Source organism: Anser brachyrhynchus (assembly GCF_964034855.1).
Source record: "Anser brachyrhynchus genome assembly, chromosome: 1".
NCBI classification, from domain to species: Eukaryota; Metazoa; Chordata; class Aves; order Anseriformes; family Anatidae; genus Anser; species Anser brachyrhynchus.
In genome coordinates, this window is record NC_137694.1 from 13,162,492 (window position 1) to 13,188,391 (window position 25,900).

At 42.0% G+C, this 25,900-nt stretch overlaps 2 protein-coding genes and 1 long non-coding RNA gene across 8 annotated transcripts in view; 2 read left to right on the forward strand and 1 right to left on the reverse strand.

Moving 5' to 3' along the window:
• GSAP (gamma-secretase activating protein) overlaps positions 1-21,824 on the forward strand; it is a 48,233-nt gene extending 26,409 nt beyond the window's left edge. Inside the window, exons 19-31 of the mRNA XM_080575324.1 lie at positions 401-454; positions 4,354-4,479; positions 4,883-4,941; positions 5,362-5,393; positions 6,888-6,949; positions 8,788-8,883; positions 13,410-13,480; positions 14,055-14,149; positions 15,508-15,627; positions 16,905-16,966; positions 18,889-18,993; positions 19,149-19,242; positions 20,283-21,824. Coding sequence (XP_080431450.1) covers positions 401-454; positions 4,354-4,479; positions 4,883-4,941; positions 5,362-5,393; positions 6,888-6,949; positions 8,788-8,883; positions 13,410-13,480; positions 14,055-14,149; positions 15,508-15,627; positions 16,905-16,966; positions 18,889-18,993; positions 19,149-19,242; positions 20,283-20,383 — 1,077 coding nt within the window. The 3' untranslated portion in view covers positions 20,384-21,824. The remainder of the gene's footprint in view (positions 1-400; positions 455-4,353; positions 4,480-4,882; positions 4,942-5,361; positions 5,394-6,887; positions 6,950-8,787; positions 8,884-13,409; positions 13,481-14,054; positions 14,150-15,507; positions 15,628-16,904; positions 16,967-18,888; positions 18,994-19,148; positions 19,243-20,282) is intronic.
• Positions 21,531-25,900, reverse strand: part of CCDC146 (coiled-coil domain containing 146) — a 76,760-nt gene continuing 72,390 nt past the window's right edge. For 5 of the 6 annotated variants that reach the window (XM_080575317.1, XM_080575316.1, XM_080575318.1 and 2 more), the window contains 3 exons: positions 24,753-24,890; positions 23,084-23,332; positions 21,531-22,287 (listed from right to left, as the gene is read on the reverse strand). In XM_080575317.1, the coding sequence (XP_080431443.1) occupies positions 22,084-22,287; positions 23,084-23,332; positions 24,753-24,890 (591 nt within the window). In that variant the 3' untranslated portion in view covers positions 21,531-22,083. Of the gene's footprint in view, positions 22,288-23,083; positions 23,333-24,690; positions 24,891-25,900 lie in introns of those variants that run through there. The other variant, XM_080575321.1, reaches the window with a different exon arrangement.
• Positions 24,786-25,900, forward strand: part of LOC308187101 — a 38,787-nt gene continuing 37,672 nt past the window's right edge. Inside the window, exon 1 of the long non-coding RNA XR_013944463.1 lies at positions 24,786-24,920. This is a non-coding gene — a long non-coding RNA (uncharacterized lncRNA). The remainder of the gene's footprint in view (positions 24,921-25,900) is intronic.

The following is a 25,900-nucleotide window of genomic DNA, read 5'->3' on the forward strand; positions in this document are numbered from 1 at the left end:
TTCAGGTACTAATTTATTGATGATTTATAGGTTTATAATGAATACTAAACATACTTAAGCATAATGCTGAGGTTACTTCTAAGACAAACAGCATCAGCAGAGTTAAGATGTATGAGTAAGCTTGCAGAACTAAAACAACTTTAGGCAAGATCCCACAGTTAGAGCAAACAGCTAATTTGAATTTTTCTTATCTGTAACTGTTCTAGTGTTGCCCTTTTCTAAATGGGATGAATGAGGGCAATGTATTCCGTTTTTCTTTTTGGCAAAACTGGGTGTATAGTTTTGGCTAACTAGGTTATTTTGCAAAGGAGACAGGTAATGGATATTCACTTAGATAACCAAACAGGCCCATGTTTTATGTGGACTGATTTATGTTTTTATCATTTGTCTGTATTTCTAGGTTATCCCTGGAGTAGTCTGTACAACAGACATTATTTCTCTGCCTGTGTTAGAGGTAAATTCTAGTATAAAAACACATTTGTATCTGCAGGTTAGGAGCTGCTTTTCTGGGAGGTGGGAGTGGGGGAAGTGGTGGTTCTGTGGAGAGGCTCAGTACTAACGAAGTGGTGTCCACACAGCCTTGCCTAAAAGAGGGGTGAACAGAAAATTTGCTGTTTGAGATGGCATATACGTTTACTAAAATACCAGTTATCCAAATGGATGGGTGCTAGCTCAAAGATGTATTTGTTTTCCTTTTCTGGGCAGACTTTTCCCATTCAACAGGGAAGGTCCTCTAAGAATTAATTGTTAGTTTTCATTGATACCTCTTCATTTGTGACTTCAGATGGAGGCAAAATTAACACAATGGTTATGTAGGATTTCTCACTACATGTCTGCACTTTGGTGTGCTTGAGGGATATTTCGTAGTGCTGTCATTGGTACCAGTGGTTCATGACCTTCTCGCTGTGTTTTGTCCAGAGCATCCTGTGATTGCACTGATGTCAGGGCTTTGGCGGGCTAAATCTAAGCAAATTCCTGTACAGCGTGGAAAAGGTGGTGAGCTGGATGGGGAGAGCACATGCTGTTTGGGTAGGAAGCTGTACTTTCCATTGAAAACAAGATGAATGATTCTTCCCATCTTCCATTCCACTCCCTCAGCTCCAGTTCAGAGAAACACTTGAATTTTTCCTAAGCGTTCCCCACAAAATCTGAAAGAGGCTTTTAATAAGCCGCATGTTGTGGAGGGCTAATGTGAAGAGTCAGAGCTGAACCCAGCAATACTGGCAACACACAGAAGACTCTGGATACATGAGAATATTGTTTGTAGTGTTTTAAAGAGGTGAGAGTCTCCTGATGCTTACAATTAGCTTATAAAGCTTCAGTTTTCATAAAATCTTCTTAAATTGGTGAAATCACCCCACTAATCACTCACTCTTCAATAGTGCATCACAGCTGTGCTGCTAGAGTCACACGGCTGCTGTCAGGGAATCGGGCTTTGTGTGCTTCGCTTGGGAATGCTGCCCTGAGAGATGGGACACCTGGGAAAATCAGATCTTGGGAAATTTTGTTGCTAGATAATCTCTGTAATTCACTGAGGTCAAAGTTAGCAGGCATTTAATTTGTCTGAGATTGAACCTCAAGCCCCTGGGGGCAAATGCCTTTAGCAGCTATACTTCCTGATTGTGGAACTCATTTCCTATTTCTGTCTGAAACCTAAACAGATTGAAAAGGTCAGAGTTGAACTAAAGACAAATATTTCCTGCTACTTTTGACTGCAGATCTCTCAGACTCTTGAGTAAGGACAATGATGATGGTACACGAGGTAAAGCTTAATGCTTTGCCAGCTTTGTACTCCAGCAATGCAGAGCCACCATGGCTCGAGTTCAGCTGCTCAGTTGATGGAATTTCATTCCATGGGTGTTGTTGACATCACGAATTCAGACCTAGGTGATGAATCTGGGTCTTTAAGTGTTATTTCTGCAATAGATCTTACGGCATTTCACAGAAACAAAAATGGATTGTTGACTTGAGAAGCTTTTTGGTCTACTCAAGCCAATGAACTGTTGAGAGCCTTTGGGAGGGCTATATCCATGTTCACCAGAAAAAAATTGGGCTATTTGGGTAAAGGTATACTTTATCACTAAGTTCCTGCTCAGCAAGAGATACAGAGAGAATAGGTGAGAAAAGGGCAATGGTCAGAGGTTGTCAAAAAACTTTACGTGAGGATTGAGATTAATACGGGTCTGGTTTTTCTTTTTAAACACAGAAACCAAATTTGAAGGGGTGCAATAGGCTTGATCAGAAGGGGGGAAGAAAAGGGCAGGAGGAAGAAGGGAAGAAAATGGGAGGAAATCCAGGAGAAGAGTGAAGTTGTGTAGTGTAAGCTGTTGTCAGGGAGCTCAGCACAGGAAAAGGCAGCCTATCCGTCTGGTGCTGAGCCACTGAGGCAGAGTGAAGTTTTATGGTGCGTGCAGCTACATGGTTGGTTACATGGCGCTCTGCACACCTTCACTGCTGGGTGGACATGTCACTGCAGTTCCCCAGGTGAGCATGGGTGCCTCTTAAAGGTTATTGGCATCTTTCAGCCCTCACAGAAGTATAGCAGAGAGCTGTCTTCATCTTCATTTAAAGCAAAGCTACTTATGAAAGGCTTCATGGCACTTATTCATGGACTGCAAACTGGTAAGGCCTGACTTTGACTTCTGGAGGTACAGTGTCTTTTAGGTGTTCATACTTAGGTATTAATTTCTGACTGTCCAAAAATGTCAGCAAAATAACCACCGAAGGCAAAGGGGTCTCTTCTTTCCTGTCATCGGCCTGATGATCGTCAGGAAATAACAGATTCAAGTGATCTTTTATTTTAAACTTCTGACTTCTTAATGAGATGTAATGCAATGCAGGTTTTCAGTGGTGTCTGCTTTTAATTCTGAAGTCTACCGCTTCCTGTTTTAGCCTTGATATATTAAAGAAACTTGCTGTCTTGCCTCCCCTCCTACCACACATCAAACAACATTCACTGTGGCCTGAATGCAATTTTGCAGTGGTGTTGCTGTCGCAGTTGCATAAAGTGGTCACTAGATGATATCCTTACGCTATATTCCTGATATTTCTCTCATTTCACATTGGTAGCACTCAGGCAACGTACTGCAGTGCTAGTTTGTAGATCTTGGTGGTTGGCTCCAGCAGGGTGAACATATGGTGCCATATGCACTCCTAGCTTCCAGCTGCTTAATGTAACACGAAGCAAGAAGTACATTTTCTGCTGCATCTACAACAATAAAACAGCAATCAGCACTGGTGGCAAGAGGGAAGTGGCTAGCAGAATTGAGTCTCTGCATTTTATTTTCCTTGGCAAATTGTAGGTTATAGTAGGAAGTGGTTTTTAAGGGCTTCTGAGGTTTTCTTGTTATTGTCATAGGAAAGTGGGGAAGAGGGCAAAATCCAGCATGTTATAGCAAGCTGGAGGAACATTGTGAACTGTGTAATTCCAAAAGCTTTCTGCCTTCAAACACCACTGCTGTGATGTCTGTACTGGGAAGGTAGATGTATATACTGGGGGTAAGAACTGTTAGTGCCATCGCTTGTTTTCAAAAACTGCCAAAGAGAAGTGCCTTAATCCCACCTCTTCCTCAGCAAAGATCACATTGCTCTCACTTTATAAACAGAGGCCTCAAATCTTTATACCCTGTCCAAGAACTAGCTCAGGAAACCAGTGTGTTTGTGTGTTTTTTTGTTTTTTTTTTTTCCTCCTGCCTGTTCACAGTTGAGTTTAAATTAATTTCAGCATTAGAGTCAAAGGCTTTGGAATTGCTATGGAGACATTTTGATCTTGTGTCTTTTCTGGGGATGAGGCGCTGTTACTTGAGGCTGGCAAACGGGTGTTTGCAATGGAAGTATATAAGCAGACTGCAACTAGTGGAAGCCTTCAGCTGCCAGGGTCGTGGTGTTGTTTCTCTGTTTGGAACTAATAGAAACCCAGAGTGGGATTTATTTGACCAAAGGTGAGTGCTTGCTTCTGAGTCAGTTGCCTAAGGCTCCTTTTACAGTCAAGTGGAACTCTAGACAGTATAGCCAGTGTAGTCTGGGGTGTAGTTCTTCCCAGCAGAGGCAGTTCAGATGGATTATGACCTGGAAGTCCCCGTGTCTTTGCAGTGACTTCATAGGATCCTAAGGTGGCTAAGTATCTGCATTACATGCACCGAATCTTGAGGTCAAGTTTAGGTAAGTGCTACCCCTGCCGTCAAATTAAGGAAATAAAACTATTGGAAAAAATGGTGGAGCTGATTTTTTTTCTTTTTTCTCTTTGATTACTATGAAGCTACATTTGTCACAGTTCTTTCAAATTCCTTAATGGGATAGATATTTCTGTAATGATGCAGCCTGTATTCATGTTTTCCCTGCAATGCTTTGCAGTTCCAAAACTCTAAAGGCTTCTGGGAGAAACTCAACTCAAACTTGGAGAGTGTGAAGTATGCAGAGCCACACTTGCACTACCACAGTAATGTGCTCAGGAGGGAATGGCGAACCCTTTCAGAAGAGGTAAATACATGTGCCCTGAAATAGTCTCCAGAGCTGCCACTGAAGTGGATGTTTTAAAGCCAGACGTGGAAGGGTTAGGTTTTTTGTTATTGGGAAAAAGAAACGGGAATCAGATTATGAGAAGTGCAAAGACTTGCAGTCATTTACTTATGAGGTGATTGCCTGTAAGTCTTACTCTTTGCAAATAATGTGAGAAACTAAACAAAAACAGAGTTTGCATGTACCTGTATTGTCACATCGGCTAGATGTTTGTGTCTGCGGGTGTGGGGAGTTGGGAGGTGGTTTGAAGCCTCACTGAACATTGTTTCAATTCAAAGTGAAAGCCAATTTAATTTCTCATGTGTGTTTTACCTGGAAACATTATTTGCTTTATTCATTTTGGGATTTTTATTTCTTTATAAAGCAGAAAGAAGAGAGAAGAACCACAACATATTTGAGGAATATTTTTGAAAACGCCAAAAAGTAGGTACCATTTTCTATTATATTTACCCTTTCTTATTTGTTCAAGTATGTTGAAGGATTTAAATGATTTAAGGGATTGTTTAAATAACCAATCAGGTAAATAATTGGATGTCTTGCTCTCAAGAAGAGTATCTGGCTGAAAATCAGTTATGGCAATCCTTGTAATCACTACAGCATGATGTGAAATATCCAGGCCTGTAGAGCGAGGTAATTTATGGTAAACATAAGTCATTCTTGTGCAAACCAGACATACAGTTCTCTTTATCCTAATATCTTTACTAAATATAGTCACATGTACACTTTTTGGATTTCTTTAGCTGCCTTTGAAAGACCAAAGGGCTGTTTCATCTTTTTAATGTCCTTACGAAACCCTTTAGAGTAATGGTTACGAAACAAGCTGATTTTTGTTTCAAACCACAGGGTGCTTTCTCATCTGGACACTTGGGACTCTGGTAAGTAAAACTTTTGTTGATGTAGGCCTCAGCTGTAAGGTTGGTTAGAACATTTCAATCTAGCTGTTGACGGCTGAAAAATAAATTGCTGTGTGTGTTTCCAGCATTGAAGAGTTTGAGGCATTAAGATGAGTTTTTAAATTAGAGGAAAACTTGATAGTAGTGATGGGGTTATATACTGACAAAGAAACCTTTGAAAATAAAGTTCCTCCTTCACAGTGGATCTAGCGTAACATAAGCAGTAAATGTTTGTCTGCCTGAGGATTTCTTCTCCGGGATTTTTCTTCTGGAGCAGAATATTACTGTTGTCTTGCCCACTTAAAGCTGCCTTTGCAAAACAGAACTTGTGTACAGCAGGAAATTATGACTGGTGAAAATCAGTGTGGAGAATGCAGGCATGTAATGAATTTCCCTAGGTCAGGAACACCTGAGAGCTTAAGTGATGTTCAGTTCCTCATGCAAATAAGTAAAACTGAATTTGTTTAAGCAAATTATGTTTTTGTTGTTCTCACATCAGTGTCTTTCTATGTCCCCTGCCACTGTGTGCTATGAAATGATGCTGATCTGAGTGTTGATCACACTTTTGGGTGCAAATTATTGCAAAGAACTTTCAGTGTGTTCATTTCCAGCCCCTAACACAGGTCATTCATACCACTGCTGGTTTTTGCAGTGGGCTCTGATTTTTAGGACTTTTTTGAAAATCAAGCAACAGAAGTTTTTTTTTTTGTGCTGCTAAGTGATGAAGTAAATATGTTTCGAGGTGAGCAGAGATGGTTGGAAAGTAATTTGTAAAAAATGTAGCTGCTTTGTACAATACTGACTAGATTTTGTGGTATGCGATGAAATACAAGTTTTTCTTCCTTTGCTCTTAGTAGACAAGAAGCACTGATTAGGAAATAGAGGGTATTAAATTTCAGTAGATACTATAGGCTCCTTCCACGTGGTTGGAGAATTGTGTTCCTTTACTCAGCGGTCTGCAAGGCTCGGAACACAAGCAGCCAGACCATGGGAGAAAACCAGGGAATTGCAAGGTGACTCTGGTGTATCTACTTCATGTCTGTCCATCTCCTTAGGAAAACTGTGCAGCTGTTTTGGCTTTTGTTTGTAAATGGCAAGATCTAAACGCTGTATGCATTTGCACTTGTGTTACCAGGAGGTTTTCCAAGCCTTTTTCCTTTACCAAATAACCACAATATGATACCTCTCCCTTAAGCAACAAAGAAAAGAGTAATGCAAATGAAGTGTGACAGGCTTGCGTTCCTCTGTGCTCGATGTTGAGTACTTGAGGCAAGGGTGGTAGGTAAAGAGTTATTTTCCTTTCCTCAGTTCTCTCTTACGCAGTCCTTGATTCTGCCACTCAGTTCTGTAGGCGAGTAGATAGAACCACAGCCTCTGTTTGTTTGTGTGTTTCTCAGTGCTTTTGAAGTTGGTTGAAGTTTTGTGATGTTTTTATAGTTTCATGTCCCTGAATGACTCTTGTTCCGTTTATTTCAGAGGAAAGGCTGGTACCTCTCTTTCAAGAAGAAGATCATCAGCAGCAGTTACTAATGGGACTGGTACGTGCTTTTGTTACAGTGTGCGCTAGAGGACGCACAACCTCAACAAATGTAAAGAGTAAGATTGTCAGTTCCAGGGCTTGGTGCTCGCTAAGAGTAGCTGTGGGACACATTTGGTATTTCCTAAGTTCTGGAATTCATGGTCATGATGTCTCGATATCATCTTAATAGGTCATGATATCATAAAGCATGGGGGAAAAACAACAATGGAAAGTTGATTTGTCAAAGAGATTTTCCCCAATACAAATTTTCTTTAGCTAGAAGTTTACTCAGTTCTCCTTGAACTTCATCTGTCAGCTATTTTGGGGCTACTTTACATCCTTAAAATACATTTGAGTGAATTCCCCACTTGCAGTTTCCCTCAAAAGGATGACAGATTTTTTTGCTTCTCAATTTAACACCTTTTTCCTGTCTCCTTTTCCTTCTACCTGTTGTGGTTTAATGAAGCAGGCAGCTAAACACAACACAGCCACTCGCTCACTTTCTCCTTCAGCAGTTGCTGCAACCTGTCATAAAGAACTACATGCAGCAGTCCGGAGTATCCTTTTGGCCAAGAGGCTTTAACCGCTTGGCTTGATTGCAGTGCATGTTTCGCATCCATGGAGAATCTGTGCAGTAGTGTCCATGGTCAAGTCCACCCCGATCAGAGCCCACGTCTCCATTTACAAGTTAACTCTCTCCCAGCCAAAACCACGACACTACCTTCCTGCTAGGACTGCTGTGGCCATTCTGAGGCCGCTGCTTCTTTTGCTTTTTTCTCCCCTGAGGATCTCTCCTAAGGATCTACCATCCTTATGCTTCTGGGTGGTAAATCCTATCTTAAATCCCTACCTGTCCTTCCTCAATCTAAATACACATCTTCTCTTATCTCTCGTTCTCTTGCTGTTAGATCCAAATAAAACTGTTCAGCTTGCATTGGAAGGTCTCAGCACTGCATCTGTGAAGAGTGTATCAACACTGTCCTGTCTGTCCAAATCTAAGGCAAGTTCTCACTCTTTGCAGTCGTGCTGTCTTGTTTCCAAGTGCTGCCTCACATCCTCTGAAATTTCTTTACACATTTCCTCAAGATTATTCAGACAGAGCCAAAAAAAGCAGGTCACCACTGTCCTTTGTGTGTGCTTTCCTACCACCTATATTTCTGCCATGTCTTGACACGTGGAGACTAATCACTTTAAAACTACTAAAACCAGAGATTTTATTCGCATCGGCTTTTCTGTGAGCTTTGCCTCTTCTTGGCAAAGGACCAGGATGGGCCTAATAGTAAACAAGCTACGTGAGGTCAGAGGATATTTCAGATAGGAGGGGGTATAGGTAGTGGTATGGCCTGTATGATAACGAGCACCTGATTTTAAAAACATGACAATGAATATTTACCTGAAGTTGCCATTACTCAGATTCTCAGGTTCTTGGCTACTAGCACAAATGGGACTTGTGCTAGCTTTCTGTATTATAAAACCCTTCAGGTTTATTTGATGTAATAACTACTTATAGTCTCAAAAATCAGTGTTTGTATTAAATTCCTTCCTTCACCCCCATTCTCACTTGGGTTTGACCTGGGGAGATTTAAGACTTGTGAGACTTTTCTCTTCAACATTCTTGACAGTATAGCGTAGCACTCATTTTGCTGAATTTATGCCAAGTAACCATTTTGAATATTCAGATCTGCTGTTGACTTTGGCAAGCTTGTGTGGTAGCTTGGGGTCTCAATCTGATCTGGAATTTTGTAATGGGGAGAAAGCTGTACTAAAGCCTGTTGACCAGGCCCTGCATGTTGTGGGGCTTTTGCGTGCTTTTGAAGAGACCACAAGGACACTGAACTGTTGGCTTCTTTTTTCTAGATGGTTGCTCAGCTAAAGGATCACCTCATGAGACACCTACAGTATGTAGGAAAAAAGAAGATTGACCAAATAGTTCTGGATTATGTTGCAAACCTGGTTAGTTCGATTTCACAGTTGCTGTTGTGAGCAAGCGTGTATTACTGGGGATGAAGGGAGGGCTGGATATGTGCTGCGTGTACCTAGTGTATTTTTGGTGGGAGGAAGTTCTTGTTTAAGCCGTTGAAACATATTTTTCTGCTTAATGTCCGTATTGATAAAGCGAATAATACTTAAATAATATTAAAGAGAGTTGTATTAGGCGCTCAGAATAGTGAAGAAACAGTTCTGTTTACAGCTTGTAGAAATATGATCTACTCCCAGAGTTAAAATCTGAACTCATCCTGAAAGTTGAAAGAACGGTCTTCGGTTCCTGTGGAATACATTGCTACGTGCTTTGAATAATGCAAGTACCAGCAGGCGGAATAGGAACTAAGAAAAACAATTTCAGTCCAATAAATATAGCATGAGAGTAAATCATCACTACTCCTACAAATGGACTTTAATAGGCTTTTTGCGAGTGTAACAGAAGACAGACTTTTGCCTGAATCCATATGAATTACAGCGAAATCTTTCTTTCCAAATTCTTCCTTTTCTGTCTTTGATCATCTTAAAAGAAGCATAAAAAAAGACCGTTGTCCATAGGAATTATTACACCTGGTTTTGTCTGTCTCAACATCAAATCCTTTAAATGCAGAATGCAGAGAGCTCAAGAGCTCGCATAGCAGCTAGTAAGTCATGTTCTTTGTCTTTTTGCTAGCCTCGTCACCAGATTCAGTAGAACTTGGTCCATGCAGCTCTTGGGTTCCGGAATCTCCCTGCGGTGCTATTTCCTACATACAGAAATCTCAGGAAGCTTTCCTGAGGCTACCGGGGTCTGCATGTTTTCTCAAGTCTCCTGCAAATCAGTCGTGCTGTTGATGTTACAGAGTTCTGTGAGCCACTGCAACTTCTGCTGGGGTTACTGACTTCTGTATTCAGGCCTCCTTCTGTAGCTTGACAGAGAGTTTCACTGTTAATCACCAGACTGTTTCCCTGTCTTTATAGGAAGAAAAGAAAAACTAGTGGCTGACTTAAGTAGGAACAGTACAGAGTGAACCAAAGCTTCGTAGCTGATAACAGTACTGAAAGAAGCAGAACTGGAGTGTTTGTTTTGCTTTCATACGTTTTCTAGTTATCATTTGTTCATTTCTAATATAAACTAAGATTAAAAAAAAAAATACTAGAACACCTCCGCAGCCTTGATCTGCAAGACAAAATTATTGTAGGCTGAATCTTGCAGTCAAAACAAATCTCAGCCCTTCCCACCCCCACCATGAGTAAAACTTTAGGATTAATAGTTTTTTCTTTTAAACTTCACTAAAAACAAGAATTCTCTCAACTCCGTTTACGGATTTATTATTCTTGGAAAAGGTGCTATAAACAAAGATCGTATGTCTCTAAAAAGTACTTCAGCTCTTTGGCTGGCACGTGTTGCTAGGTGCTGTTTGGAAATCTTTAGAAACCATTTTATTGTTAGACTTGGGTCTCCCCTCATCCCAGCTAGAAACTCTCACATCCTAAACTGTTCTGTATCCCAAATGTTTGGAGGTTCTTTGGGGAAATTGTTTTGATTCTTCCAACAGTTTTCTGTAGCACATCAGCAATGTGTAGCTGAGCTAAAGAAGCTAATGGAACAGGAAGAGGCTTGAAAAATATTTTGCTTGTCTGTTTGTTTTCTCAAAACATTGTGATGTTTTATTACATTCAGAAGTAATGGAGTAATAGGGTGTTGTGGGACGTAGCCATTGTACAAATCTATTGAGGTTTTACGTTAGAGCAGCCAAGCCATGGGAGCATTAACAGTTTATCTTAAAACAGCATAGTAGTGGTTGGTTGCTATCAGAGAACTGTGCGTAGCAGTATGCAGAGTACTGGGAGGTAGTGTTAATGAACTACCTCCGTGCTAATTCCCTCTCTACAGAGCCTGAAAATACCTGGTTCCCAGTTCACATGCCACCTAGCCTCTAGTATGTATATGTCCATATTCTGTCCTACCTCCCTCCCCCCTATGGTCTCTTTATCTTAGAAAATGTCTGTTTGTTTTACTCTTCTCACTTCAATGAGTCAGGGAAAGGGAGAAATGACAGAAGCAGCTCGCCATCTGCTGCCCCAGCAGCGAGTGGAAGAGGAGACAGAGGCAACAGGCAGCCTGTTGGCACAGGGAAAAGACAGATCAGAGTAAACTGTTGAAATTTCTCTGAAAGTCTCTGTGGTGGCTGCACCTTTTTGGTGGATAACTAGCGACAGACATCAAGTGTGTTCTCAACTGCAGAGGAATAGAAAAGATACACCACTTGGATTTGAGTTTTCTCTGAAGAAGGGTGACTGAAAACTGCAGGACTTACTCCGTTTTCTCCTTTGCTCCTGATGCTTTTCTTTGGTTGCTTCCGTGTCTCTTTTCTTTAGAAACAGCCACAGGAGTTGCAGACTTCTGGTTCCAAATGACCTTAGTGAAACTTCAGTTTACTCAGCACCTTTGCTTGAAAATGTACGTTTCGAGACAGCAAGGCACTTTGCACATGGCAGCTTAGGCCCTGCCTTGCTGTTGATCGTGTTTTCTCTTGCTAGTTCTGAGTGCCCCGAGGGAAATGGATTCAGGTCCTCAACTGGAAAAAAAAACACTCCTGTTGTACCTTGTTGTTAGGAAAGGGAAGGTGGTTTTGCTGTGAAGGCACTGGTCTAGCTTTTCATTTGGTTCCACCAGAGACACGCTGCTAGCCTCGGGCAGGAAGCTGCCCGTGCTCCCCCTGTAAAAAAGATAACTCTGCCTTTCTCATGCGTGTTGTCCTGTGGGTTGCATGCTGAAAGCTGTTTGGGAGGTGACTTCTCTCCCTGTGTTTTCTGTGATGTCCATTGCGGCTGATCCGAGTGAGTTGTGCTGATGGTGTCATGTCACAAGCATGCCAGTATTTAAGTACGTCGTAATAGTTAAGCTGACGGTGGCTTAAGAAGTTGCTTTCTTATATACTCTGCAAAAGCCATGTGGCTGACTGTATTCTTAAGCAAAGAATACTGATTCTGGAGTATCATCCCTGTGAAAATGGTTTTGTTACATAAATAATGACAGGTGATTATGGGGGTTAAGAAGCTTCCCCTCACCTTGACACTGATCTTCAGCTCCAGCTGTAACTCCCCACGCAGAGGCCGTAACTGCAATCTGTGCTGGCCAGAGATGAAAGCCATTGGGCAGCAGGTGTGGTTCTTGTGACCCTTCTCTGAAAACTGGAAATCACTCGTCTCCTGCAAAACGAGTGGAGAAAAGCTGCCGTTCTGCAGGGACGTTAAATGGGAGCTTTCCGCGGCATTCAGAAGTAGGAGCATGGAAATGTTTAGGTGGTTATTCTGAGTCGGGTAGCTGCCTCAGCATCTGCTCTGCAAGGCTGGAGGAAGTTGTGAAGGGCGGAGGGAAAAGGTGCGAAGAGTTTTCTGGCCAGCCCTGCAGAGGAGAGCGCTCAGGAGCGTTAGTGACCGGTATTCCAGGTCTGACCCTTCCATAAGGACTTGTCTTGAGCGTCTGCTTTACCCTCTTGGTCAGAGCTGGGACAAGTTAGAGGTTAGGGTGGGTGGAGTCTATGGGGATTAAAAAGAGTGAGAGAGAGCATTTCTGGATTTTGGCCACCCTTGGGGGAGAAGGGGGCTTATTTCTTCTTGTGCCACCTGTCTCGCCAAACAGGGATCAGGCTTGCTTCCTGAGAGTTTCCTGGGATTGATTAGTTAGGACGCTTTGAGGCCCAGAGATAAAAGGCATAGAGGAAGCGTCTCCGTTCCATAACTGAGATATGGAAGTGGTTACACATGACAGCAGTAAGGGGCTGACTAGAGGAAGTTATTTCAACCTTTTCGTGCATGGTTTCTCTCTTTCAGCTGCAAAAGCTTTGAAAGCCCAAGTGAGAACTGGGCTTGTGGCTTTTGTATGCTGATAGTGTTTTGGAGGACAGCCTGGGAGCAAAAGGAAGCAACAATGTGGGCCAAGAGATTATTTTAATTCACTGTAGACGAGAAGAAAACTCAGTAGAGACTCAGAGGCAGGGAGGCGTTTGCTTGTCTCATCTTTCCTCCTTGCCAGGGCTAGATTTATGATTCCTTCTGTAGACTTTTTTTTTTTTGAATATTCCACTGTCTTTAGCATGATCCAATTTTGTCTGGGCCCTGGGGACCTTTCCTTGCCAAATGCACAGTCACTTGGACACGCAGCTTTTGCTTTCAGGGCAAACAGATTTTTGAGCATTTTATGCAAGAGTGTGAGATCAGTTGATCACTGAGAAGCACGATGTGTCGGCGTGCTGTGTGTCTTGCATAATGCTTGGATGAGCTGGGAGCACTTTAAACTTCTGGAATAGGGCGATCCAGTTACCGTTCAAATTTTAATCAGTTGACCATTTTAAGCCCTGAAGAACAAAAAAAAAAAAAGATAAATGCTGAAATTTTAGTGGGAGGAGTGTGGTGATGAGTTTATAATCTAAAGTGGTGTGTGAAATAAATAAAGGCTAAGGACCTCCTGTACACAGACTCCTAGAAATGTTCAATCTTCTTTTTTGTTTTAGCTGAATCTGGTGCATCGAATAATGAAAGAAGTTTGGAAGAGATATCGGCTTCATTCCTGCGTCTTCTGCTTGTGAGCAAGTCGTTTCTTAAAAGTTTTCAGCCTGCCTTTTGAAATACGGGCGTAATAATTTTGGTCTTCAGCAGTACTTGCCCGAACAGTCAGTCATACTGACGGTCACAGTAAGCACTGTCATTTATTCTTTTAATGATCCTGTTGGTCTTATTGAAGTCAACTTGAATATTAATCGTACAGGCAGTTTTTATGGCTGGAGCTCAAAGCTGCTGAATTCACAGAGCTCTCCAGCTGGGGTGTGGGCGTTGAGCATGTATGAAAGCCAGGTCGCTTACACCAGCACTCAAAATGCTTCACCTGCTGCTGTTGATACCAGGTACTGCTGAGAGACTTGCAAATGCTCAGTAATGGGAGAAAGAGAAAGGGGGCATCACGGAGACTTTGTGTCTCAACACTTGGACGAAAATTTACTTCTATTGGGTGACAGATGCCAAAGCAAGCAAGATGGCATCCCGTGGTGGTTAACTGCTAATGCATAAATTCAGTTCACGTGCAGTACGACAGATTGACCGTGTTACCGGGAGAGTGGGGGTATTTCAGGTTCCTAATATGTTGCTATTTTGTTAAATAGTGAGGAGAGAGGAAGTGCAGCAGAGTTTGCTGTGTTCCACATCATGAGTCGAATTCTAGAAGCCACAAATGGCATGTGCATGCCTTTACCTCCTGGTAAGTCCTGTGTTTTGCTGATTTAGTCCCTGTGTGAGGCAAGCCGTGCTATGAATTCCTCCCAGGAGAGCTCTAGTTGCATGTGTGCCAGGTTTGCTTTGACAGTTATTAAAATCTATTCAAGACAGTTACACAAAACTTGGTGCAAGTGAAACGAAACAAAACTGGGTAGTTACTACAAACAGAGACAAAACACCAGAGGCGTAGTTCTCCATTTTCAGCTTCCAGTGGAGTGCTTGGGCACAGCCCTAGCTCAGAACTAAGATTTAGGCTTCTTTCACCGTGACTTATCTATTTATGTATGTATTTATTTTAGGATAACTGGACTTAAGTGTCAAGAGCTACAAGAGAAAATCCTATCCTGGAGCAAAACCGGGGTGTTTTTTCCTTACGCTGTTGCTCTGCTATTACTCAGTTTTATCCTGCCTTGCTGGAGGAGTTGATCTTGACTGTAGACTTCAGTTTCCTAGAGCTCCTCCTGATCACCTCGTCTTTTCAAAGCACTCGTTTATTTTTGTTAGGGAAAGACTTGTTAACACTGAATATTTAGATTTTCTGTGGCTGAATTTGCCAACACAAACAGGGAATTTACAGCCACACTCTAGAATTAGACTGGATTTTAATCCTTTTAAGGATTAAAAGGATTAATTCTTCTAATGGCTCTTATAGAACGATTGAGCTTGCCGTCATGTTGTTAGCTGTAGGACCAAGGCCTAGCTGTAACTACAGAATGGCAGAAACTGATAGGAGGGTGTTCTGAATTGGATCAGAAAAAAATACCCTACCATCTGTTTCTGCTTTCTGCTCCTGTTTGAACCTTTTTCTAGTTTGCATCTTTTGATCTGTCTTCAATCTGTGAAGCTGGTTTTGGTGTGGTTTTGGTGTACCTCAAACTTAGACCGTGTAGGGGGGCAAATGCTGCCATGTGATGGTGTCCTGCGGTGCAAGACCATCATCTGGCTGATGCTCAGCGGGAAACTCAAGTCTTAACATGGCCTGTGGAAATGTGTGGGTGGCAGCCGCATACTGAGCGTGGTAAAGCCTCCGATTTTGATTAACCGGGAGGAAAGGAGATAAAAGACAAATTAGTGGCATAATTTGGACATAAGCCAACAGCTTGGAGATATTTAGTGTCTGAAATGGCTGTTTTCAGTCCCCTCAGCTTTCTTCTTCCTGACAGGGTTGTTGTTGAGAGGGCTTAGAGGATGCCTATGGGACTTTTGATGAACAGATTTCCTCACTAACTCCAAATGGTTAGAATTTAGGGGACTGTTTGCTTTAGCTAGAGTAATGCTAGTCAATAATACAAAGTTTTGAAAAAGAAAAGTTCCAAATGAGTTTGTCTCTTTCTTTCATAGGTTTTCACACTCTGCACTTGGGGCTTGGTGTTCGATGTCTCCCTCTTCACACTCTCTTACACTATATCGACAACGGAGTTTTGCATTTGACAGAAACGTGTGTCAGGAAACTGCTGAAAGGTACGGTGAGTTTCTGATGGGGACCGATGTCCTTGCGGCCGTTCAGGCTCAGACACAGAACATACTGCCCAGGGGACTCAGCTCTTCTGCCAGCGTGCTGTTACAGTCGAGGTGTAGCTGAGGATGTTGCTCAGCTGAGAGGATGAAATTTGGGCTCAGACTGTATCATTGAGCATTAGTGAAGTTTATGAAATGTCTCTTTGAGGAGAATTTGAGCTTGCCATTTTTCCACTTGAGACTTTTTAGAAAAGTGAATGCTTATGGATCACACTGGAATTGGGGGGGGGGGGAATTCTGTGATTCACTATGAAAGTGCACACTTACATGTAAGGATGCTAGTCTGCTCACTGGTGTCAGCTTTTGTTTTAATTAAGTTTGGAACAAGGTAGTCTTAGTACTGGGATTAACAAATGGCTAAAAATTCCGTGCTGGGAAGTAAAAATTCAAAATAAGCAAACGAAAACCTACCTGACCCAGCATCTCAGTATTTTTAGTAAATCATGAGTTTGTGTACTCCAAATATGATGTATTCTAAATCATTATATCATCATATTCTAAATATGGTGTATTCTAAATGTATCGTTATGTTACCTAAGGGCAGGAGTTGAAACCAGTTCTGTCTGAACCCGTGTCGTCATCAGGAGTAGATCCTGTGCTGTTTGTGCCTTTTCCTCTCAGCAGGAGCTGAGCAGCCTGTTTCCACAGAGGCAGCTTAGGGAAGGAACTAGGATACGTGCACTGGGAATGGTCAAGGTCTGAGGCTTTGGAACAAAATGGGGAGTCGGACAAATTAACAGTTGTAGGCACAGTTAGGATTACACACATTAATCAACTTGTCTAGGTAAGAAGGAAGGAAGAGATGCATGTTTCCTGAGCTACAGGAGCGCTGTGACAGGACTCTACAGCAGTAATGCATTTCATCACAGCTGCAGCCATGTTCTCTTGTGATGTACTGCTTCTCCTGCGTTAAGAGAAAGGACACGATGTTTGTATTAGTCTATGCTTGGTTTTGATAAGTTAATATTAAAAACGTGGGCAGATCTACTTAGTGAAAACATGTTTGAATTACTGTACAAATTATTACCTAAAATGAAGTTATACAAATACACAGAAAAGTGTTTCTGTAAACTGAATCAATGTAAATAACTCTCCTACTAACCCTCGTGTAAAACTAAAATTTTCGTTTCATTATGGAGATACTTCCTCAGAATGTCTTCAGTGGAAGTTGAAAGCTTTAGTTGTGTGTTTGCCACTGGTATTTTTCCTTTTGCTTGTAGATCTGGATGACACGGAGAAGAATGAAAAGCTGAAGTTCAGTATTGTGACGAGGCTTCCTGAGGTACCTTTGGATGTTATTTCTTGGAATTTGGGAGTGGTACAAACTTGCTCCCTGTGCATAGGATCAAGCCAACAGAAGACTTAGCTGCCATTCAAGCAGGGCATAGAAATAACCCAAACCTCCAAAGTTTCTCCATCTGCTGCTCATAACTTGTAGGGTACCATGATAACTTAAATTATAGATCTCTCTGTAGTGTTTTGCAGTGACCCTGCAAGAATCAAATTGACAAGACGGGTGCTGTTCTGCTGAGTACTCATCTGCATAAAGCAATAAGAGTTTTATGGGGTTTAGAGGGGGTTTCTGGATTTCTAATTTTTTTTAGTATCCACAAATGTTTTCTCACTCATGACCTCTTCATCTGTATTTGGTTTATTCATTTTATCAAATACGTTTAAAATTTGGTACAGTAAAAGCTGTAAAATCTGATCCCACCACAACCCCGCGATGATGTAATTACAAGATTTCCCCCCCTGTGAAATCCCTCAGCCTCACCCATGCAGCATGTGACTTGTTTGGGCACATGCTGGAACTTGCTGTCGGTGCTTCTTCGAAAGTTACACCAGAAGAGGAGATGGCCTCCCTCTTTTCCCCTTCTGCTGTTAGCGCACAACGCAGTGCTGCAGAGGAAGCGCAACATCTGTGAGCAGAGAAAAACCAGGGATCCCCCTCTGGGAGTGCCTTTCCGTAGAACAGGCTTTTCTCCACATAAGCTGCTTATTGTTTGTCTGTTATGGACTCGTACGTACGGTTCAAATGGCCAGAAGTGCTGCTTCGGTCTTCCCCTAACAAGGGCTTCTTTATTTGGCAGCAGTTTTGAGAAGGGGTAGGGAAGGAGGACTCCACAACACGTGCTTTGTCCTCTCTCTTGTTTTGGGCCCGGGTTAGCGAGTTGAGGTCATGTGGGGGCCTCTGAGCTGTCAGCCCCAGGCCTGGTGGGTGGGGAACACCACTGAACAGTGCTGAGTGCTGTAGGGGACATGGACTGCCAGCTACACGCAGTAGGCTCAGTGCCTCATTGTGTCTATTTAGAGCTTTGGGAAAAAATGCAGAGAATGGTTTGTTTGCCCAAAAGGACACTTTTGGGGTGACTCGGACTATTTTGAGTTCAGGTTACGTTCACTAGATGACTTCAGAAGCAAGTATTCAAGCAACATTGAAACCCTGCAGAATTTCCTAAATGAACTCTTTCAGTGGTCTGTATTTCATTACAGCTGAAAGTGAGAGAGAAATGGATCTAGACTGGGAGAACAGCGGGAGGAGCCAATTTCACAGCGTTCATATTTGCTTGCTTATTGGTTAGGATCAGAAGCTTTGAGAGACTTCAATTAGAATGTCTTTTGCCTTGGGGAATGTGAATCAATTTTACTGTTTCCCAGGGCAGTGTCCTAAATAATGGGATGTAAAATCTGTTCCTAGTATCTCCTTGTTGGCATTCTGCTTTTGTAAGCTTCCTTCCACTGAGCCTGAGAGAAGCCCTGGTCTGACCAGAGCATTAATAAACGGGGCGTCTTTGCTATTCTTTGGGAGAAGAATGAGTCTAAACCAGAGTCAGGGTAAAGGATAAATGGTCATTTTAAGCCTCAGTTAATGCTTAAGTACACGTGCAAAGTGGGGCAGAGTTAATGGGACAGAATGATTGACTGAAACTTACTGAGTAGCTCAGTGGGCACTGAATAGCAAGGATTTGATTGTTTCCCATGTTCCAGGAGCGTATTGTAAGCTCTTAGCGACTGGCTATGAAAGGGTGGCTCCGTGGATAAAAACGATGACATCTTACCTTCTGTCATCAGTGTTTAAAAGCAAAGTAGTCTGTACAGCCTGGATTTCTTGATTATTTTTTTTTCTCCCTTCCCCCCCCCCCCCCCCCCCTAAGTTTCCACAGTAATGTTCTTTGTTTTCAATTTTTGGTTTTTGCTTACTAGGCTCTCGGTCAAAAGGTCCGTCAGTTGTGGAATCATCCAATAAATGCAAATTTCATTGCACGGAAATATGTGAAACTTCTGCTTGAGAGGCTAGGGAATAGGCAGGTAAGAGCACATAATCCCTTTTTTCTTTATCTTTTTGCTCTGACAGCGTTGAGATTCCTGACCTTGCTGTCAACCATATCACACTGAAGGTAACGCTGAAACTTGGTACTGTGCAACTGTGTGAACTAATCTGAAATGTTCTCCCTTACTTACAGTGTAGCAGGCCTATCTCCGAGAGACTCCCGGTCCCTGTAGAGTTTTTGCCACTTAACTACCTGACTAACATGCTGGCAGAGATAGAGAATCAAGGTAACTTTAATTCTGTACCTTGGAAGACCAGTAAGTGTTACTCTTTGCTCACACTCAGCTATATCTTGAGATACAGATATAGCCGGGTTGTAAAACTCCAGTGCTGTCTGGACATGCAGGTTTGGGTTTCTTTCTGCCGATGGGAATTGTCAGAGCACTTGATCACTGCGCATCTTTTCATCCATATCCTCCACGTGTTGAATCCAGTTGGCAAACTGGCGCAGAGAGTGGTAGGAAGTGTTACTCTGTGCCCACTCTGTGCCCAAATGGGGAGAAAGGCTCATGCATTATGTACGCAGCGTGGTGGCTAAAGCACTGCTTTTCAGCCAGTAAGCAGGGGCAGCCTCAGTCAGATCGTCCACCTCAGGAAAGGCATTCAGGTCACTCAGGTGCTCTGAAGTAACAGGCATCTCAAAGCCGTTCCTTTTGGTGAAATAAGATTCAGATTGGTTAGGGCACTTGCTTCGTACAAGGAAACCTAAGCATCCAAAGACTTTGAATTCCACTGAAAAAGCAAGATGCATAAGGGAAGCATTACGCCGTGTAGCGTTATTGGCCATGCCTTTACCACTGAAAAAATTCAAGTCATGATAAGGACCTGAGTGCTAAAATAGAATTGCCCATGTATGGATACCATCCCATTTAGGAAGGAAAAAGGAGTTAAACCATGTAGATGCATATGAGGATGTGCCCCGATCTATTTTATGTCCTACATTGGACTACGAACATTGCCACTGTACCTAAATCTTGTTTTGGATCTCCAGTGTAGAATTCGTATGGAAATCCCTAGCAGCCTCCAGTGAAGGTCCAGCTTTCCTCTGTATGGGATGTTATGTACTTGTATCCCACTAACAGGAAAGTTTCTGCCATGGGTCAGCATCCAGACAGCTGCACTGAGAGCTGTTTAGTGTAAACAAAACCACAGTTCCACCTATTACTAATCTTTTGTTATTGTAGGCCAAGATATTTAATAGACTGCGGGACTTTGGGTACAAGAACACAGTTCTACAAATACTAACTTTCTTATGGTGTTCTTCTAGGTGTGCATCCGTATGAAAAACAAGATCATGTTAATGTAAGGTTTGTGGAGGAAGCAGCGCTGAAACACACTATGATGCTTCTGGGCCTCAAATATTCCTGAAACAGCTTTCTTCAACAGCACGTTAACTGCGGGACTCAGAAGCTTTTCACACAGAAGTGTGCAACCCATTGTTTGCTCTTTCTTTTTAATTTAAATGTCATGTTGTTTGCCAAATAATCTGCGTTTGGCAGGTTCGGGTAGCCACCGTTACTGACAGAAGCTACTCCAAGCAGCGTTTGGTCCAATGTATTAAGGCTGAAAGTACTGACTTCTAGATAAATCCTAGAGAAATGCACCTGACACAAACCCAGGTTTCCAGTAGGTCTGTGGTTTTGGGTCTGAAGTGGTCAAATAGGTGGAACTAGTGGGTATCAGAGCGTGCTGTGTAAATTGATGTTAAAATAGTTAGTTGACAGATAAGAAAGACAATGCTGAAAAAGGTAGTCCAGTTGTACAGTGACAAGAAGTTGACCGCTCTTTCTCATTCAGATTAATAAGAGCGTTTCCCGGTGTGATTTTTGTAAAATAGGTAAGGATAACAAAGGAGAAATGAGTCTTTGTATATAATGCATCCATAGTAATGTATTCATTCCTTGTGGTGGTCAGGTAGGGCTTCTGCCTCTGGAGTTGGATTCTAAAATATTTGTTTTTATAATTAGCACAAAATGTAATCTCCTTAAAATGTGTGTGACGGGGTTTGTTGTTTTTTTTAAGATGTGTATAATATATTGAATGCAATACAGGGCAAGAAAAAAATTCTTCGGAAACTTGCCTTCACAACAGCTTGGACAGAGTTTTATGTAATTCTTTCCTTCCAACTTCTAGTGTTACAGTTCAAACCTCAGCTTCAAAAAGAACTGATGGAGGTTTTCTCCTCTTTCAATTTTTTTTATACATAACTGAACCAGGTTTGGGTTGTCTTTTTTGTTGTTTTGTTTTAGTTTTGAACTGTGACATTAATTTCAAGTAGTAATAGTGGTTTGGTACGCAGAGAAAACCTTCAGTTCCCACATGTGGGATTTCTGCAGTCTGCGTTGGATTGAAAAACAACTGGATCAAAGCTTCAAACTATTGAACTAGTGAAACTCATTGATAATTCAACAAGCTTTTGGAGGCTTTCACTAACATCCTCTGATACTTTGGGTAGTTTCCTCTTTACTATTCCTTACCAGTTGTATAAAAAGATCCAGTTCTCAGAAGGGTTCAGTACACACTTCTGTCTCAGCAGGTTTTCGTGGTCATTCCCTTGTCATTGCCATTACTGGAGGAAATGTTACGGCTTTCTCAGTAACTCCATGGAGGGAAGGAATATTTTTCTCAATATAATTATTCTTTTTTTAGCAATCCCAGACTGCAGAAAGCTCTGATGGTGTGTTTGTATAAGATGTGGGGACTTTGTTCATGCGATAGTAATAACTAGAGAAGATTTTCTAGCCTTTTTTTTAATGAAATGTGCTATAATAAAATAATCAGATGCAATAAAATTACACTTTTTTCCCCAGGTGAATTGTGATGATTGGTTATTCTTCTTAACATTTAAAAGACTGCACTGCATTTGGCATAGCAGGCTCCTCCTAGCCATAAGGAAGGAACTCGTATCACTGAATGTTTAGCCATGCCTCTGCCACTAAGTACTACTTTGTTTGCAGTGTGGAGTTTGGCTAAACACTAATGGATGTTACTTCAGTGTAGTGTAAATGCTGTTGATTTGTGAGATTCAGCCACTGGTAATGGCCTCTCCTGCTCCAGCTGCTGTCTTCTCAGATTTCAATTGGCTTTACAATTGGTTTTCTGAAGTGTCTCATGTTCGAGCCAGGTTCGCTTGGCTTGAAAGGAGCCAGAGCACCGTAGGGCCGTGGCAATGGGAGGCTGTTTTCATCGTTTGGGATGTAGGCAGTTGGGCGCTGCTCAGCTGTTGTGTGGACACAGCCAGGCACTGCAGCTTGTTCCTCTTCTTCGGCCCGCTGGAAAAGAAACACATCTTGTTCACATGGTGCCTACATGTTTTAAAAATGCCATCAGTACTCTTCTGAGCTCAAATACAGAATGCCCAACAAAGAAATACTGTTAGTCTAATCTTTAGGAAACACAGGTGACTGTTAGTTGTTCATTGAAAAGAATCACGATATATTGACCATGTAGATGGGAGCTTGTCCTTTTATTAAATAATGTATAGTTTGAACGTGTCATGCTTTTGTTATTGAGAAGACAGGTTAAATTAACATAAAAAAATAGAAATATGCAGAAATTGCAAATATGCAAAATATGCAAAAATGCAGATGTAGAAATATGTAGAATATGTAGAAATATCTCAGGAACAAGAGAGTTCTGATGCTTCAAAACCTAGGCTGTATTTATGCTGACAAAAGCTGTTCTTGAAAACTGTCACTGCAGCAAGCTTTTGTCCACAGCACTGAAAGGAAACTGAGTCATAGCAGGAGGAGAAGTGTTAATGGCAGAGGTTTCTTATTCTAAACCAGTTTTACTGCAGCAGTTCTGCGTGACTTTGGGTTCTTTAAATGTACGCACTGTGTATTCCTCTCCCAGCTGTGTGCTCCTTTCAGATTTCCTTGGAGTGATCGAATGAGGGATCCATATAGCAAAGCTCACTTCCTACCTGCAGGAGGTTCCTCAGTTATACACATCTCAGTTGTCTATGACTTTTTCGTCTCTGAGAGCTTTCTGCTCAGGGCTTGGTGGCAGTCTAAACTAAAGAGATCTCAACTGCAGCCAGCTGACTGTAACAGAGCAAAAACTTACTCTAGCTCTGGCTTCAGCTGCTTCTTTATACACCTTCTCGTTGCGTAAAATCTTCAACCATTCAATTTCTGTCTCTTTAGGAGGAGGAAGGCCTTGATCTATCCTTGCTGAAACAGTCATCAAAAATTGTTCTTTGTCTCTCATTTCCTGCTGGAGTTTAATGGCAAGTGCTTGCTTCATGGATAACTCTGCAACAAGAGCCATCATCTTCTGGGTTCTGTCTTTAATCTTCTTCTGTAATTCACTGATCTGGAATAAGTGACAATTATATTTTAGGTCTTCCCCTTAGACACTTACTGGATGTGACACTTCAGTAAGTATAAGGTACGTGAAAACAAGTCAAACTTGACTCTGTTTCCAAAAAACCCCAGTTCTATACTTAAAAATAACTTAGTGAAACAGTATGTGTTTGTTTCCTGTGTACACTCTGAGCCATAGAAACCTCCGCCATAAAAAGTCCCATCTACTCCAGTATAAGTTACGAGGAAGTGTGTTTGTAATTGTAATCTGCCCGTTTCAGCTGAATGCCAGAACTTCCATTTACCTCAAAGGCAGATAGAAAACCTAGATTCTGATTGAGCTTGTGCACAATTAACTTTTTATTAAGAGGTGTAAGAAGTCTGATCGCTACAGGATAATTCAGTGATAATGTGGACACAGCTGTGCTATGGGTTGTTAAGTTATCCTTAGCAGAGCGATGGACAGAAAAGGAACGAGATGGGAATCCTTGATTCGGACTGGAGGTGAGTTTAAATTAAAAAAAAAAAAAAAAAAGCACAAAACAAAATAAAAAGAACACAAAAAAAAAACAACCTCAGAATATTCTTCTTAAAGTGACTGGTAGAGTATTGGGAGGGCCAGAGCAACTGAACTTTTGTCACACTGCCATTTTTGCAGTAATTTATTAGCCAGTGGCCATAATTTCACAAAGACAAATATCAGCCATGTTATTTCCCTTTCTGTAGAAAATGAAAGATTTGCTCTAAAGATGGGTTTTGGTTTAAGCCTCTCCCAGTGCCAAACCTAATAACTAAGAAAAAAAAAAAGTCGACCTTGTCTTACGTTAATTACATCACTTTTTCATTGAGCTCTGCTCTATTTTTTGTTAAGGAGGTGGAGTGAGAGGATTTTTCCTCTTCCCAAATAACGCTACAGGCAACTAAAAGGAAATAGCTATAACTATGTAAAAGTAACTACACTGAAAATCGTAGTTCTTTCCTCTGTGGTTCTCCTTATTTAGGTAACAAAAACTGTGATCCAGTTACCACATTTATCTTTTTTGCGTTGGAGGCAATGTGGGACTTACCTGGCTTTTCCCTTTTTTTTGTTCACTGCCAATGTGTTTGTTATGGAAAGACAGTTAAGTAAACATTGAAGAGGAGGATTCTTCCAAGTTTGCAAGCATTCAACCTGAGAAATAACTAATATATTTTGGTGCAACATCTATTTATGATGCAACTTTCTTTCTAAAAGAAACATTCCCCAATGCTGTTGCTAGGCCCACATTACTGTTATTACCAAATGTCTCATTTTTTACGACTAACGTAGGATTTGCCTATCAATAATTCCAGCCACTAGTTTTGTAATTTGCAAGCAAGTCATCTTACCTCTTGCCCAGATATTTTGTTTCATGTAGGCCAGCAAGCACAGCATGCCATCCCCTTCTTACCCTTGTCGCTAACAGCAGCGTGTCCTGCTGCCCGTTTGCTGCCGTGCCGCGGATTCTGGCTGTTAGCCGGGAAACGTGGTCATAGAGAAAATCCGTCTCCAGCAGCCTCTCCTCTTTCTGTACCAGCTCCACCTCTAGCTGCAGCGAGAGGGAATACACACGACACGGGTAAGTGGCAGGGGAAGGTGCAGCAGGAGGTGTTCTTGGGGGTTGGTTGGAGGGAGTTGACAGCTCCTGAACTAATACCAGCGAACAGCCCTGTTTTTCGCCAGTCATTTTCCCAAAATTTTCACCTGTTCTACCAAATACCAGGAAAAAAATTTTGTTCTTCTCAGTCTTCCGGATCTCCCATATCTGCCTGGGCCCTTTTGGTGGACTGGGGCTTACACTGGCAATATTACTGCCTTGCCATGATTTTCCTGACAACAATGATTATTTTTTTCTAGTGATTTTTTAACTTCTGGTTCCTTGAGTTATGTCATATAGAGAAAAGCTTCAGCTCTTGCTTGAAACAATTTTTCACCCCTGCTGCTAAAAAAAATAATAAAATGTGAGCTCCAAAGTCTAAAACGAAAATCACGTGCAACTAAAAGGGCTTTAAAAACTGAGTAAATTGAAAGAGAGCATTTAAATCTATCTCACAAGTTCAAGAAGCCCAACTTTGTGATGCGTGGGGTTGGAGCAAGAGGCTGTGTTCCAGCGTCCTTGGCTACGCAGAGCTTCCTCCTCTGCCAAACAGTGTGTGGAAGTAAAGCAAAATGTTCAGGCAATTCAGGGGATAACAAGGTGTGTTTGTGCTAAATTACCCGACAAGGGTGTTTGTTTTATCCTGAGTTGTATGTGCAGATTGTAAGAGGACAGCGGGACTGCCTCCGTGTCACAGCGCGTGTGCTGCGGTGGGGCAGCTCAGAGCCGATTGCCGAGGTTGGACGGCTTCGTTCATCGGTTTGCCATTTCGCGTTTACTGTCCTCTGCCCCCTTTTCTGTGCCCTCCCTTAAGTGCATCCCGAGGGGCTGTGCTGAAGTGCCGATGATGTGAATTAACCAGCTAGGGGAGGGTGACGCTAAGCCAGGTGTGCTGCACAGAGCCTGCTGGCCTCTGCTGGAGGAAGTCAAAATGCCCCACATCCATTGTTCCTGGGAGGCAG